This window comes from Triturus cristatus, chromosome 6 (assembly GCF_964204655.1).
Source record: "Triturus cristatus chromosome 6, aTriCri1.1, whole genome shotgun sequence".
Taxonomy (NCBI): Eukaryota; Metazoa; Chordata; class Amphibia; order Caudata; family Salamandridae; genus Triturus; species Triturus cristatus.
In genome coordinates, this window is record NC_140589.1 from 1,686,419,464 (window position 1) to 1,686,436,227 (window position 16,764).

Below are 16,764 nucleotides of genomic sequence, written 5' to 3' on the forward strand. Positions count from 1 at the left end.
TTGGCTGGGACGATGGAAAAATGGATGAATGCTTTAATGAACTGGTGGATGAATGATATGAGCAAACATTTTTTAACAATAAACTTCCATTATGAAGCATGCAAAGGACACATCACAATTTTGTATGGGCACACAACATCCCACTTAGTGGCCTGCAGTTATCACTCTACACACCTATTGTCTGGGAGGTCCTTGGTGAGAGACTCGAAGGTTATCCCTTTATAAAAGATGCAGAGGATGTAAATCGTGGCTTGTTGGAGAAAAGGTCCAGTCTTAAAAACGCCAGAGGAGCAGGGCTCTAAGGAAATCCTTTTCACGGGATCTCGATTTCTAGAAGCTTCGCCAATTAAATATTTCAAACCTGCAACAATCAAAGGAATTCTCCAAACAAACACCCATCAGCATGCCTAAAACCAGGGACCTGGGGCATCCTCGATTGTGGAAATGTAAATTGGCCACAGGACTCTGTGTCCTCTTGGAACATTAGAGGCCTCAATAACATACTCACTAGCCCAGCAGTAATGGAGGAGTTATACCACAATGATATAATTTGCCTACAGGAGACCAGGTGGACAACCGGTAGATGCTGCCTAGAGTTTAACGAAGTATTCGCACCTGCCCTGTCATCAACAACAAGCGATGGGAAATTATAAAATCAAGGTACAAAAGCGCCGATGCATATCGCCGCCACGAGGAAAAATATCTAACACCTTACAAATGTATTGATTACGGTTGCGTACTATGAAATGACTTCTGGAAGGAATACATTAATAGCTGCACATAGTATTAAAGAAAAACTTGCTGTGCCACGCCCAGGAGTTAGACAGGAAATGCAAATCACATGTAATAATTTGATTAGTGGGGTTCTAAATAAAGAACAATACCTTCTACGAGTACAAAAAAAGCAGCACACAACTTTGCGGCAGTATTTCAAAAAGTAAGCAATAATTACACACTTGTTGCAGTCACTTTTCTCACTGTATCATAATTTTAAACCCACGCTACAGTGTTTACACGTATATATCGCGCGAGCGGCTTAAGTTATTGCACCGGGGTAAAAAGAACAATTTAAAAGAAACGAGGATAAAGGCGACAAACTGAGTTGTTGAGATAATACCTTTTAAAATCGGCAAGCACATAAAAAAAGTCGATCATACACTAGCAAAACAGGCATTTGCAAGCTACGTGTGATGCTGCCGTCTTGGAAGCCGGTGCGCTTCTACTATGGCATTTATGGTCCCACTGGGGATTTAAAATCAGAAGGGATTCAGGGCAGCAGGCTGCGGTGAGCGCTGCATTACTACAAGGTCTGCTCCAATCCCAGGTAATCACCAAAGTACTTCTACATGCGCCCACAGAGCTGGGGCAAGACGCTACAAGGTCAGGGCTCGCCTGCGTCTACTGAATTTGCAAGATACCTCGTGAGGGTCCGGTGCGGTGTCGGCGGGCCTTAGTCACAGGGCCAGCATTGCTTTACGTTGTCCCTCTCCTGCAGACTAGCTGAGGGGGGCGTGGATGTCGCAGTGAGGCTTCTCTGGCTGGGGTTGAGGCACACAGTCATCTGGCTTGCGCTGCTTCATGAGAGTGCACACCCAGCGTGTTCAGTTGTCAGAGCCACAGGGAGGCCGGATCGGGGCACACACCAGTGCTTGGTGTCAGGCGCGCAGTTCCTCCTGCGCTCGTAAACCCAAGAGGCAGGATCGGGACACACAAACACTGACCGTAGCCCACAGCGCTGCTTGTAAGCAGGATTGCGGGTCCTGAAGCACACGTAACCCAAGAGGCGGGACTGGGGCACAAGTTGGCATGGAGCGCAGAACAGCCTCGGTAGTAGAATTAAACAAGGCGGAAGAGACGCGGTAGGGCAGGGAGCGAGACGCCGTGAGCGTGCACAACTGCTGTCCGGCTGCGAGAAGAGACGGCGTGCACGGCACGCCATAAGCGTGTACATCTGCTGTCCGTCCGCAAGCTCACATCGCCAGAGAAGAGACGCCGTGAGTGTGCACATCAGCTGTCTGGGAAAGTGCACATCTCCTGTCCCCCTTCCGAACCCAAGTCGACAACAATAGATCTCGCCAACGCGAGCAGCGCAAGCGCTGCATCGCTAGGCGAGACCTAAAAATGCAACTATTTACCAAGGCCAGCTCTGCTTTGCCATTTCATGCTCTTGTAGTGTCTATTTTTTCGATATAAAAAAATTTGCAATATTATTGCAAAGAGCCTGCGAATATAGTGAGGACTTGGATTAGAGGTGGAGGGAAACCAATTTGGTACCCGTCTGTACGAGAACCTTCAGCCTCTTAGCCCCCACGTTAATGCGCTGTAGCTCCTGACCCTTGCATAGCACCTGGGTTTTCATTTTAGCACATATTGGTGTTGCAGTGACATCTAGTGGCTGGAATATGCATTTTCAAGCCTAGTAGTCGGCTCAGAATAAATCATTTAATCTCCTTGTTTTCACAAAAAATGAATGTGTCCTTGTGTAATGTAACTAGTGCTCACGTTCAGCTTTACAATACCTTCTGGTCGAGTTCGCGCTTTATAAAAATGAAAAAAAACTGGTTTATACACACCGCATCTGATGCTCTGGTGGCACAAGTCACTTTCATGAGATTAGGTAGCCCATATCTATATTACATGGGTGACCCAATCATGTTTTAGAAGTAGTAAGATCATTTTCTTCATATTAGTATGATTGTTTGGCACTGATCGTAACTTAATGCACAAAGAAACTTCTTTGTGGGAATTCAGCTCGATGGAGCTATGGAAGCGCATACGTCAGCAGCATGGTTGACCAATTTGGATCCAGAGCCCTTACAGTGTGTGCGAGGTATTTGATTCTAAAGTGAAACTATTGTTCATTAACGTGATTGATTCCGCAATCGCTTATATTTATTGCGTTTTTTTGGAGATTGACGCTGGAAAACTGTGGAACTTGTCAGTTTTTCTGGAAGTGGGTACATCCAGTGTTTTAAGGCATTGGCAAAGTGAACAACTACCAAGGGGCCCCAAATCGCAGGGTTCCCCTGTCCCCCACTGCAAAAGTGATCTTTCTGTCTGCATCTCACCTTTTTGAAACCAATATCTGTCCTTCTGCCTATCTCTGCCTTTCACGCAGTCGCCCTCCCTCAATGTCGTACTAAGGATATTTGGGCCCCCCCAGCGAAACACACATACACCAGAATGTTGTATAGTGATGATAAACATTACCAGTACATACCATGCGAATGGATAATGTATTTGTGTGGAAGCAAAGAACTGTAGTATAATATTGGTGTAGGTCAAAAGGTCGGGTGAAAGTTTTACCGTCAAACCAGAACTAAATATCCATGTAGGTTAACGACTGCCCTCTTTCTTTCTGTGCTGCTGGCAGAAACAAAAAATACCATAAACTATCAAGACACTTTAATAACATTATAGTGTCATGTCCGTGCGCCTGAAAGTTCTACCTCAGGCAGCTGGATAAATAAACAAAATGATCACAACTGTGTGGAGGGCAAGCACTTTTTTTGTGTGTGTGTAAGCACACAACTTCTGATCAATGAAAACATGTTCTCCTGGCTCCCAACAGGTGGGCGGAGCCAAATCCCGCTCTCTATTGATGCTCATATAATTGGTGACAAGCAAACTGTCAAGCCTGACCATAAACACAAGTGTTATTCTGAGAAAGTCTTTATCTCCCTGCACTTAAAATTGTATATTGTGTGAGCAAAGTGAATGTGTGTAGCTATGTAAGGTTAATGACTAATGGAAAGATGCAGATGTGTAGTCTACAGTTCCCCCTCACACACACAAACCTACCCCCATCACCTGTGCTGTGCACCACATCATGCTTTGATATCCTGCCTCTGCACTAAGAATGCACTCTGTACACGACTCCAAAGCCCCTTTCTTGGGTGGTCCACTACACCACATACCTAAACTAAAACGTAGTGCTGTAATATCCACATTTACTGACTAACTTCAAATATGTGCTTCCAATTGAGCTGTTCATCTTACTACTGCAAAAAGCTGAAACCCTGACTTTGTGTTTTTTCTCTTGGTTTGCAGGCCTGCTGTTCTGGACAGGAAGCCCCAGGAGCTGAGCACCTTAAACGATGTGGGCTATCAGATCCGTATTTAATAAAGCCGGGCACTGCAGCGGGTAGACCGGGCTTCCGTGGTGCTTCTCTTTGCACTTTACCAGCAATCCTTTTTTTAAACCAGAATTCTCATTATTTATTAAGCGTTTGTTGATTTTATAATTTGTATCTTTTTACACTGCAAGATTTGTTTTACTGAACCCGTGGCAACTAAGACAAAAAGAACTGAGCGGTGGGAATCCATTTCTTAGAAACCAGGAAGGAACTAGTGTGTTATCAGTCTGTTTCTCAGTGGTGTCTTCAGTACTCCGAGATGGCACTGGGAAGCTATGACGTTGAATTGCTGTTAAGTTATTGAGGTGTTCTAATTTTAAAAAATGCATAAAAAAAGCAATAAAAAAACAGGCGTGCAGAATTGGATGCGAGTTTTAGGAAGGGTCACCAATACCTCGGTTTTGATCCAATAGATATGCAAAACTGTCAGTATTTTTAGCATAAGGCCGTTTGGCCGTTGTCTAAGCTTTTCTTAAAACGCGTTTAAGGCACTTCCTACAGAAAGGTATTCTTGCAAATGGTGCAAACCTACGAACGCTTTAAGGGCTCTCTGGGCTGTCCAATGTATTATGCAAAGCACCAGGTCCCGCAAGAGACCAGAAATTTGCTCGGTCTCAAAACCTCAAACTTTTTGTCGTTTGAAAATTGTTTTTTTTAATGAAATAAACAGTTGTTTGTTTTTTAAACTGTCTACAGACTTGTACAATGTGTTGTAATGCACGAAATTGTTTTTGTTATCTACAGTCAGAATTTGCATTTCGAACATTTTTGTTTACTGGATTATTGGATTGTCTCAAAGGGGATCCAAGCCAGCTCATCCCATGTGTCTTGTTGAGTTGCACATCTTTCGTGTCCATGCATAAACACAGTGTTCTTTAACATAAGTGCTGGAAAGATGGAGTGTGAAATCAAGAAGTGTATTTAGCACCTCTGAACACCTTAGAAGAGCGGATCCTCGTCCTACTGAAATAGATTAGACCTTCTGGCCAACCTCCAGCAAGAAAAGATTTATGGCAAATGCAGAGCACCTGCTCTTTTTTTTTTTCTATGGCCACAAAGTCGACTGCATGTATTTACAGAATGGGTGGCTTGTTACAACTTCTACAGTAAACACATTTGGGAAACCCCTTCAATTCACATAACTTAATGGCAGGTCTGCATAACCACAAACAGGAGTATGTGGAAGAAAAGCAAGTGAGGCACATGGGAACAAAAGGCCCAGTTGTCGCCCAGATGCGTGGTGGAACATAGAATTTACTTTAGGAAATCGCATTAATTTTCTAGCTTGGTCCTTTTTAAGTCACGGACATAATACTCGGCTGTGCAATGGCAGAAGTAGTTCTTAGACCATTTCTTATAGGAAGTTCTGCAACAAACCTTGACTCCCTGCCTGTTATTTGAGAGTATACAAGCGGTCCTTGGACCTTGCTTATTGGATAGTCACAAACTGTGGGTGTCAGAGCAATGTAGATACATTTGGAGAAAGTGTTGAACTCCAGGCAACTAAAATAATCGTAATCTCCAACTCCCCTCCCTCCACAGCATCTTCAGGGGATACTTTTTACAGGAAGCGTAGACACCAGTGAGATCACTTAGTTATATGGGTTACGCGTGAGCCAGTGACACAACTTTCTTAACACCACACCAAAGCCCTACCAAAAGTCCTTTTGAAAATGGAGTGATTAGCCAGTTAGTTCACTGAAAGATAAAGATAGGCTTTCTGAATTTCAGAACATAACCGTGTATACATGAAGTCTTAACTTTTACTTCAAGCACAGTTGGGTGTGTGGTTGTAGTTTAGTATATTTCATCCTGGAGTTCACACTCTGTGCTTTGGAGCTGGCAGTACTACAAAATGCACTTCTTTCTTGGAGTGATTCTTTTGGGCTTTATCTGCTTTAGGAATTTTCTACGTGGAATGTGGTCGTGGATAAAGTCTCTGCTTCTATAACCACTGAATGGCTAGTGGTGTAGGGTCTTATTTTAGAAAAATATTGCAGCAAGCACTTATGGATGTTTTTTTTTTTTTTGCTTTTCCCTTTTTGCCTGCTGCAAACCCTGAATAAAAGGTCTCCTACCCTGATCATTCTCCTTTTCCTGACAAGGTATATTTTGGACTAACTCTCCTCCTGCCTTAGGACATTTTCTGTGTTGGGTGAAATGAGATCTCTACTTGCTTCGAACAAAAGCTTTGCAATAAATATTTTATCTAAGTTCTCACTGCTCTCGATGCAGAAAATGTGTTAGAACCAGTCTTAAATGTCTTACAAAAATTTTCAGACTGTATTGTGGTCAGTTCTTAACTTAATGGTGTGCCTAAAGCAGAGACCACTCTTAAACAGATCTTACCTTTCCTAGTTGCCTTATGCGTTCATCTTGCTCTGGCTCTTAGCTTCCCTCCCAGTCCCCAGGCGCCGGCTGCGTGAAAGTCTGGAAAATGGGAAACTGCGTTTCTCTCTTTAAAAAAAACGATTGGTCTGACGTAAACTTTACTTTTAGTGTAAATATTATTCTAGCAGGGACCAACTCAGGCCTGTATCTGTACCAGATTTTCATGATCACTACCAATTATTTAAATAAGTTCATGTAGATCTAATAAATGTACATGTGTTGGACTGGAATATCTTGAAAATCTGGCATGGATTTGGCTCTCCTGGACCTCTGCTGGAAATTCCTGCTTTATAGGCTCGACAGCACATGTAATAATGTCCTACAGGTGTAGAAATTACAGGATTCTGCACTTTTTAGCTTGAAGTGTCCCTATCTGAAGATCATCTCTCAGAATCCCATAATCCACTTAATGATTCAAAATTGATCATGTCAATTAAAATTTGCCACCACAAACAAACCGCTTTTTTCCGTATTCGTGAATTGTGATGTTTTCAGATATGAGCAAGCCAATAATATTTTTGTAACAAAAATGGGTGCAATCTGTACACTTTCATAGACCTACCCCTGACTGTTGTGCATATTTCTTCTACTGTTAAGTTGTTTTCTTGGCTCTTAGTGGTTACTACACCATTTGCTGCCCAGAGCAACAATGTAGCTTTATCTGCGCGTGTGCGGCTTGCACCTAAGCGTTTATAAGCTGTACAAGCTCACCCAAACATTTATAAGCTGTACCAGCTTGTGTAACAAACACTTTAGTACAATTTTTTTGTGATGACGTACAATCAATTCTGTTTGTTACTCGCTAACATGTTCTCCTTTGTGTATTTTTATTCCTGAAAAACTGTGATTAAGTGAATATTTTTATAATCCAAAACCAACCTTGTAAATAATTCATATAGTGATGATGCATGCAATTTGTTTTTGCCTTTGATATCATTGTATGTTTTTATGGAGCATGAACATTTTAATAAAATGTTTTCTTTCAAAGGAAAATATTGTCTGTGTGTAGTTCATTCACAATGACTATTGTTATAATTTTGTTATAGTTATATCATCAACATATGTAAGTGAAACAAATTATCTGGTGATGATTGACATGTTCGTAGCATGTGTTGGACGTAGATAAATATACTTAGCATTATCCTGCCATCTAGTGTTGGGATTGGAAATTACAAGTTGTTTATCTGCAAAGAAGTTTTCGAGTCACGAGGTATAGTGATTTCTCCTCCGGTGTATATTGCGCATGTCCCTCAGCTCCTTTGTTAGATTGTTTTTTTCCGCCATCGTATTCAAACATCGTTATAGCAGCTTTGGGATCGGAGCTTCAATCCCCACGAGACCTTTATAAGCTCTCGGTTTTTCTCTCCAGACCAACAAATCAAAGATCTAGACAACAGCAACTGGTGCTATCCATCACCTTAAGAGTGCTCGCCCAGACCCACTGTTCTTCGGCTTCGTCTCCATTCTACCGGACTACGTCTGCAAGGGATGGAAAACAGATCCCAATGTCCAGCCGGAACAACAAGGTGATGAAGAAGACCTCTCCATCTCCGAGGCCGACGACTCAGACGTCGAAGAGGAGACAGTCACCCTGCCTCAGCGGTCCGTGTGTACCGAAACCCCTCTCCCAAAAGTCAAACCTAAGGCTCCAGTAACTCCTTCGCCTTCGGGCTCAGGTCGACACCAGCAACATGTCTCAGACGCCCCGCCCTCGGACCCGGCTATAAAACCTAAATACAAGCCTTCCGGCTCGAGCCACCCCCATTCTGGTGCCAAAAAGTCACCTTCGGCACCGAAACACAAGACCAAAGATGTGCCACGCCCTTCTTCGTCGGCACCGAAAACAGCCTTGACGCCAAAGCCCTCTGCGTCGAAACACACCACGGACGAACATTCAGAACCGAAAAAACCTTCGGAGCTGAAAACGCCTTCGGAGCCGAAAAAACCTTCGGAACCCAAAAAAATCTCGGAGCCACAAACTTCTATACCAAAACCTAAGGAGTCCAAGACCCCGCAGAAAGCCTCAGAGACTCTGTCTAAAGAACACTCTGACCCTAAATCTTCGGCACTGAAAAAGGACATGTTATGTTATGTTATGTTATGTTATTTATTCTTTTGTATAGCGCAACGGTTACTCAAAAAGAGTGTCCCGGCGCTTTTAGGTAAGGGGAACAGATTTCAGAATAACACAACACAGCTAAAAGAGGTTAAAAGATAAACAAAAAGAAAGCAAAACTACTGGCAGACCTATTGGGAAAACAGCCAGGTTTTGAGACCTCTTCTAAAATCAAGGAGAGTAGACGCCCCCCGCAAAGGGAGCGGTAGTGCATTCCACATCTGTGGGGCCAACAGACTGAAAGAGCGGCCCCCAAGGCGAGCCCTCTTCACGCGCGGAACAGCCGCCAAAAGTAGAGATTCTGACCTCAACGAGCGAGTCGGATGGTAAAAGGTCAGTCTCTTTTGGAGATGTTTAGCTCCCACAGCATGGAGCGCTTTGTAGGCCAAGGTCAGAGCCTTAAAGGCAATCCGTTTGCGGATGGGTAGCCAGTGTAACGTCACCAACAACCCAGAGGCGCTGGCCCGTCTACTTAGGCCAAAGATGGCCCTGGCCGCCGCGTTCTGTGCAACTTGAAGCCTTTGTAGCAGATACTCTGGCAGGCCCAGGTAAAGAATGTTGGCATAATCCAACCTGGAGCCTATCAGAGCCTGCACCGTCAGCCTCCTGTGCTCCTCGGACAAGAGAGGCAAGAACCTCCGCAGCATTTTTAACAGGCCGAAGCAAGTGCCGGTTACCCCCAAGATCTGGGCTTTCATCGTCAGCCCCTTGTCCATCTTAACCCCCAAGTTTTTAGCCATGGGAGAAGAGCCGGACGGAGGGAACATGTCGATGGGCCACCAGGCCTGCCAGCTAGGCTCCGTATCGCACCCGAAGAGGAGTACCTCCGATTTGTCGGAATTGCACTTGAGGCTGTTCAGTTGGAACCATGCGAACACAGCCCCAAGGCAATTCTGGATACTCTCCCCGTCAAAGTCAGCCCCTCTCTCGCAAGAGAAGAGAAGCTGGGTGTCGTCGGCATACGACACGATCCGGGCACCAAATGACTCCGCCACCGCCGCCAAAGGGGTCATAAAGATGTTAAAAAGGGTCGGGCTCAATATAGAGCCCTGAGGGACCCCGACTCCCAGAGGCGGCATTACGGCGGTGTCAGATGATGTCCAGATCGTTTGCCGGCGGCCGGCCAAAAAGGAAGAAAACCATTTGAGCACCGTCCCCCGCAGACCAATCTCAAAGAGTCTTGCGAGCAGGCCCTCATGGGGGACGGTGTCGAAAGCCGCCGACAAGTCCAACAACACCAGCATGACTTTGCCCCTGGTATCCAACACCCCTTTAATGGTTTCAGAAACCTCAAGGAGCGCGGTCTCGGTGCTGCGATGTGAACGGAAGCCCGACTGGGAGTCATGTAAGATCTCATGGGACTCCAGAAAATTGGAGAGCACCGACTGAACGTGCTTCTCCAGAATTTTTACAAGAGCCGGCAGCAACGAAATTGGCCTGTAATTGGCTGGGGCTTTCGGGTCAAGTCCCGGCTTTTTAAGCAACGGGATGACCATTGCCTGCTTCCATACTGGCGGCACCTCTCCCAGACTCAACGAGAGGTTGAGAAGAGGGTGCGCCAGCGGATTAACCACCTCCGCCAGTTTACCCAGGAGCTTAGCAGGGCAGGGGTCAAGCGGAGACCCAGATTTTAAATTGCCCATAAGCGCTAGAGAAGCTGAGGCTGGCAGAGATGGAAACTCAGCCAATAAGGCGCCCTGCGCAACTGGGGGAGGCGAGCCCGCCTCGGGCATCGGCAATGTAACCGGTTCACTCGATAGAAAGGAGTCCTGGATGAGTTTGATCTTGCCTGTAAAAAAACACGCAAGATCCGCCGCCCAAGATTCTACGGGCCCCTCTTCCGAAGCAGTAGTCCGAGGGGAGATGAATTCTCGAACGATGGTAAAGATCTCCTTACTGGAGTTCGAAGCTGCTTCGATTCTCCCCGCAAGATAGGCTTTCTTTTCGAGGCGGATGTCTCGGTGGTAAGCTTTAACCACAGCCTTGTAGGCAGACCTGTCCTTGCTGTCATAATGTGCCCGCCAGGCCCTTTCGGCTACCTTGCACTGCTGCCGCGTAGCCCACAGAGCAGGGGTAAACCAAGGGGCCGAGACCCGCTTAGATGTCGGGCGGGGGGGCGGGACTGGGGCCAGGTCATTCAGCCTCTCCATCAGCCATTCTTGCAGGGACTCCAGGTCTCTCTCTAGCTCGCCAGACAGAGGGCAAGGGTGCGTCGCAGCAGCCTGAGCCAGCATCTCAGGGGTCACCCTGCTAAATGCTCTAGAGGCTCGACCCCGCTGCTGTGAGACAGGGTTAGGCGCCCTGACGTTGCCGCTGATTACAAATTTGGCCAGCCAGTGATCCGACCACAAGACCGGGAGAATCTCTTTCACCACTAAAGGAGAGGTCGAGAAGACCTGGTCTAGAGTGTGCCCCTTGTCATGGGTCGGGCCCTGCAAATGCGGGGTGAGACCCAGCGGAGTCATAGCCTCCAAAAGCTTAATAGCGGCGGGGTCCGACGGATCATCCATCCGGATGTTAAAGTCCCCCGCCACTAAGCAGTGTTCTGCTCTCAGTGCTAGACCCACCAGCACCGAATCAAGGTCAGCAAAAAACGTCCCAAGCGGACCAGGGGGGCGGTAGACTAACAGTCCCTTTACTGATTGATGCGGCGCTAGCACAATTGAAAAAGCCAACGATTCCGAGCCGCGGATGTCCTCAGTGGGCAAGATAGTGCAGGGCGTGCCCTTCTTTACCACCAATGCGACCCCGCCACCCCTGCCCTTTGCTCTGTCCTTCCTGAAGATGTCAAAATCCGGCGGAATGGCCATAGCCACATCGGGATTAGAAGCTTCACCCCACCAAGTCTCCGTCAGCATTAGGCAGAGTGGCTTCTCTGTCTCGAGGAGCTCAAAGATGTGTTGCGCATGGCTGCGAGCTGATCTGGTGTTTAACAGCATGCAGGCGTACTCTGCACCAGCTATGTCAATAGGCGGGGCTGATGACAGAACCCGTGTCGGATGCCAGCCACAACCCGGACATCGCGACTTACCCCTATAGCGGCCCGGAAAGACAGTACAACAGCAGCTCTCCCTATGATTCAAGGAGCGCAGCTCCCTAGAAGAGTACCGCACCAAATGAGGGCCCAGATTACTCATTCTCGGTGAACAGAGCCCCGCCCGCCGCCAAGACGCCTCCGGGACGCTGACGGGCGCAGACGGGCAGGACTCTGGCAAGACTCCGGCAAGCGACGGCGTCCTAGCTGCGCGTTCCCGCTGCGCGGGTAAGAGCGACTTTAAATAGGCGCCGAAGTGGAGGGAGGAGCGCCTGGACGCTCCAAGATGGCGCCCGCCAAAAAAAGCCTGGACCCAATCCAAGATGGCGCTGGTCGCCGATGACAAGACGATCCCCGGACCACCCACAGAACCCGGGCCCACCAAAACGGTGGTGAGTATTCCTCAAATTAAATGCAGGTGTGAGGGGGGGGAGAGCCCAGCCAGTGCACAGCAAATAAAACAAAAACAAGTGCCAAACGCGCGAAAACGCGCTAAACGCGCTAAAAACTGCACAAAGTAAAAGATTAAAATCTGCAGCCCTTACAAACCGCAGCGCGGTAAAACGGGACCTTTCAAGGCTGACCGCCGATTAAAAGTGCCTTAAATAGGCGCCGAAGTGGAGGGAGGAGCGCCTGGACGCTCCAAGATGGCGCCCGCCAAAAAAAGCCTGGACCCAATCCAAGATGGCGCTGGTCGCCGATGACAAGACGATCCCCGGACCACCCACAGAACCCGGGCCCACCAAAACGGTGGTGAGTATTCCTCAAATTAAATGCAGGTGTGAGGGGGGGGAGAGCCCAGCCAGTGCACAGCAAATAAAACAAAAACAAGTGCCAAACGCGCGAAAACGCGCTAAAAACTGCACAAAGTAAAAGATTAAAATCTGCAGCCCTTACAAACCGCAGCGCGGTAAAACGGGACCTTTCAAGGCTGACCGCCGATTAAAAGTGCCTTAAATAGGCGCCGAAGTGGAGGGAGGAGCGCCTGGACGCTCCAAGATGGCGCCCGCCAAAAAAAGCCTGGACCCAATCCAAGATGGCGCTGGTCGCCGATGACAAGACGATCCCCGGACCACCCACAGAACCCGGGCCCACCAAAACGGTGGTGAGTATTCCTCAAATTAAATGCAGGTGTGAGGGGGGGGAGAGCCCAGCCAGTGTACAGCAAATAAAACAAAAACAAGTGCCAAACGCGCGAAAACGCGCTAAACGCGCTAAAAACTGCACAAAGTAAAAGATTAAAATCTGCAGCCCTTACAAACCGCAGCGCGGTAAAACGGGACCTTTCAAGGCTGACCGCCGATTAAAAGTGCCTTAAATAGGCGCCGAAGTGGAGGGAGGAGCGCCTGGACGCTCCAAGATGGCGCCCGCCAAAAAAAGCCTGGACCCAATCCAAGATGGCGCTGGTCGCCGATGACAAGACGATCCCCGGACCACCCACAGAACCCGGGCCCACCAAAACGGTGGTGAGAATTCCTCAAATTAAATGCAGGTGTGAGGGGGGGAGAGCCCAGCCAGTGCACAGCAAATAAAACAAAAACAAGTGCCAAAAACAAGTGCATCTACTCACACAGTCTGTACCAGATTTTTCGGATCCAAAACAAACTCTTTATATTGACCCAGAAACTGGTAAAGTTGTCACCAAACCTCCTAAAAAGAGAAAACTGAACACTTCAGAGAAATATCAAATACCCAAGACACAAAAGCAAATGGGCACTAACACTTCACCTCCTTCTCCTCCTCCAGCTGATCAATCAATCAATCATGCATTTGTTAAGCGAGACTACTCACCCGTAAGGGTCTCAAGGCGCTGGGTGTGGGGGGGTGCAGGTTCCAGTCCATCATGGAGGGGGTCTGTTAAAGAGCCAGGTTTTGAGGTTTCTTGAGAAGATGGGGAGCGATGTCTGTCCGAGGTGGAGCGGAAGTGCGTTCCAGGCTCTGGCCTCCCAATTTGGTCTTTCTGGTGTGGGGGACTATGGCTTAGGAGAGCTGGGCTGATCGTACGGTCCTTTGGGGTGCGTGGAATTTGAGTTGGCTGTTCAGGTATGTTGGTCCGGTGTCGTGGAGAGCCTTGTGTGCGTGGGTGAGCATCTTGAAGGTGACTCTGGCCTCGATGGGGAGCTAGTGGAGTGTGCGCAGCAGGTGCTGGGAGATGTGGCAGTGTCTTGGCAAGTTGAGGACCAGTCTTGCGACGGCGTTCTGGATGTTCTATAGCTTGCGGGTGAGGTTTTTGTTTATTCCAGCATAGAGTGCGTTGCCATAGCCGAGTCTGCTGGTGACTAGGTCGTGCGTGATGGTCTTTCTGTGTTCGAGGGGGATCCATTTGAAGGTCTTGCGTAGGAGGCAGAGGGTGTGGAAGCAGGAGGACGAGACTGAGTTGATCTGGTGGTCCAATTTGAGCTCGGAGTCCAGGTTGATTCTCAGGTTGCGTGCATGGTCTGTGGGGGTGGGCGGGCTTCCGAGGGCGGAGGGCCACAAGGTGTAGTTCCAAGCGTCTGGGTTTGTTCCCATGATGAGTACTTCTGTTTTTTTGGTGTTTAGTTGTAGGCAGCTCTTTTTTATCCATTTTGCGACTGCTTCCATGCATTCTCGAAAGTTGTGTCTGGCGGTGTTGGGTTCGTTGGATAGGGAGAGGATGAGTTGGGTGTCGTCTGCATATGACACAATGTTGAGTCCGTAGGTTCTGACGATGGGGGCGAGCAGAGCCATGTAGACGTTGAAGAGCGTCGGGCTGAGGGCGGAACCGTGGGGGACTCCGCAGGTGGTGGGCGTAGGGTCTGAGAGGAAAGGGGGGGGGGTCTGACCCGCTGCGTTCTGATGGAGAGGAAGAAGCAGATCCAGTCGAGGGCCTTGTCCCGGATCCCTGCATGGTGGAGTCTGCGTATTAGGGTGCGGTGAGAGACTGTGTCGAATGCCGCTGAGAGGTCGAGCAGGATGAGGGCTACTGTTTCTCCTTAGTCCAGTAGGGTGCGGATGTTGTCTGTTGCGGCGAGGAGGGTAGTTTCCATACTGCGATTTTTTTTTTTTTCTTTTTTTTTTTTTTCTGAAGCCGGATTGGGAGGAGTTGAGGATGTTGTGCTCTTCGATGAATGTGGCGAGTTGGCTTTTAATGGCTTTCTCTATGACTTTTGCTGGGAACGGGAGCAGGGAGATGTGTCTGTAGTTTTTGAGGTTGGTGGGGTCCGCCGAGGGTTTCTTCAGGAGGGGGTTTACCTCGGTGTGTTTCCAGTCATCGGGAAACGAGGCGGTTGCCAGGGAGCGGTTGATGGTGTGGCGGAGCATGGGTGCGATGGTGTCGGCGGCTTTGTTGAAGATGTGGTGGGGGCAGGGGTCCATGGGGACCCCGGAGTGGATTGACTTCATTGTCTTCAGTGTGTCTTCGGTGGTGAGGGCTGTCCACTTGTGAATCGCTGGCTTCAGGGTGTCTGGGATGGTTAGTGATGGTTCAGTGTGTTGGTTGTCTTTGTCTTTGTCGAAGTTGTCGTAAATGCTCTTGATTTTGTGGTGGAAAAAGGTGCTGAGTTTGTCGCAGAGGTCTTGTGAGGGAGGGATGTCAGTAGATTCGCTGGTGGGTTGGGCGAACTCCTTGATGATGTTGAAGAGTTCTTTTCTGTTGTGTGCTTGTGTGGAGATTCTGTCTTCATTCGCTTTTTTCCTCATTTCTCTGAGTTGGTGGGTGTTAGTGGCGGCTCTGAAGTTGTTTTGGGCTTCTGTGGATTTGGTGTTCCTCCAGGCCTTTTCGAAGCGGCGGCAAGTGCATCTGGACTCTCGGCGATCGGTGGTAAACATCTGGCTTTCTTGGCGAGGGTGTTGTTGTTTTTCTTGAGGGGGGCTATGGTGTTGGCGCTGTTGGAGATCCATCTGTGCAGGGTTCAGGCTGCGGTGTTGCGGTCATTGTTTTCCGCGATGGTTGGAGTGGAGTTGATGAGTGAGGAGGTGAGTTGGTCGTCGGTGATTTTGGTCCAGTTTCTTCGTGGGAGCAGATGCTGGTGTTTGTGGATGGTGGGTGTTCTGAAAGTGAAGTGGACGCATCGATGGTAAGATGGCCTGCGGGGAGATGATGTCTGTGATGGAGTTGGCAAAAGGGCCGCGGGATCAAGAGGGTCGGTAGATGAGGGTTCCTCAGAGGGTGGTGGTATGGCTGGCCAGTATTTTGAAGTGAAGGTGTTCCATTAGGTCTGTGGGCTTGTCAGGGAGTGTGCCCAGGCGGAGGGTGGATTTGTGGACGATGGCGATTCCTCCTCCCGGGTGGGTGGGGCGGTCCTTCCTGGAGATCTTGTATCCTTGGGGAATAGCGATGGCGATGTCCGGTCCCGAGGTGGTGTTGGTCCAGGTTTTGGTGAAGAACGCTATGTCCGTGGTGGTGCTGTCGAGGGGGTCCCAGATTTGGGTGGCGTTTTTGTGGAGTGATCGGACGTTGAGGAGGATGCATTGCAGGGTCTTTGGTTCGGGTGTGTTCTTGTGGGCGGGTTGTGCTGTCAGTGTTTCTGGCGGCGTTGTAGGTGTGGCGGCAGCGGTGACAGCTGAAGGGTCCGTGATTGTCGGATGGTGATGCTAGCTTGCAGTTGTTGTTGCGGCCTGGGTTGAGTGCGTGGAGTGCCGCTGGGTCGTAGCGTTGGCGGTGTGGAGGTCCAGGGTTCCTTGGATGCTGCATAAGGAACAAAGTGAATAATGTTTTGCCCTTATTTTTGGGATGACTTGTCTTCTATTACTAATGGGTTTTGGTTGGATAACCGTGGCTCGTAGGAATTTTAGATGGGATAATGTTTTTTCTTCGATATGTTGCATTTATGATCAAAAATAATATGACATATACATATTTTCTTTTTGTGATGTAGTTCTTGGTTCTGCTCTAAATATGAAAAAAAAGATTGTATGGATATCCTTGAACAAGCTTGGGGCCTACAACTAGAGTGGAATGCAGCTACATGGAAACGATTTGTACATTTCTGTACAAATATACAAATACAGCCTTCATTGCCTACAGTACAAGATATTATAGGCTAGCTTTTCCATCTGCAGCAGACAGGGCTTGCTTACACATCCATTAGGCTACACTAATCAGCACTAGTGGCCTACATGCAAAA

At 48.2% G+C, this 16,764-nt stretch overlaps 1 protein-coding gene across 1 annotated transcript in view; it reads left to right on the plus strand.

The window, feature by feature from the left end:
• Positions 1-7,514, plus strand: part of VASH2 (vasohibin 2) — a 176,089-nt gene extending 168,575 nt beyond the window's left edge. The window contains exon 8 of the mRNA XM_085612884.1: positions 4,051-7,514. Coding sequence (XP_085469010.1) covers positions 4,051-4,123 — 73 coding nt within the window. The 3' untranslated portion in view covers positions 4,124-7,514. The remainder of the gene's footprint in view (positions 1-4,050) is intronic.
• Positions 7,515-16,764: the final 9,250 nt, after the last annotated feature.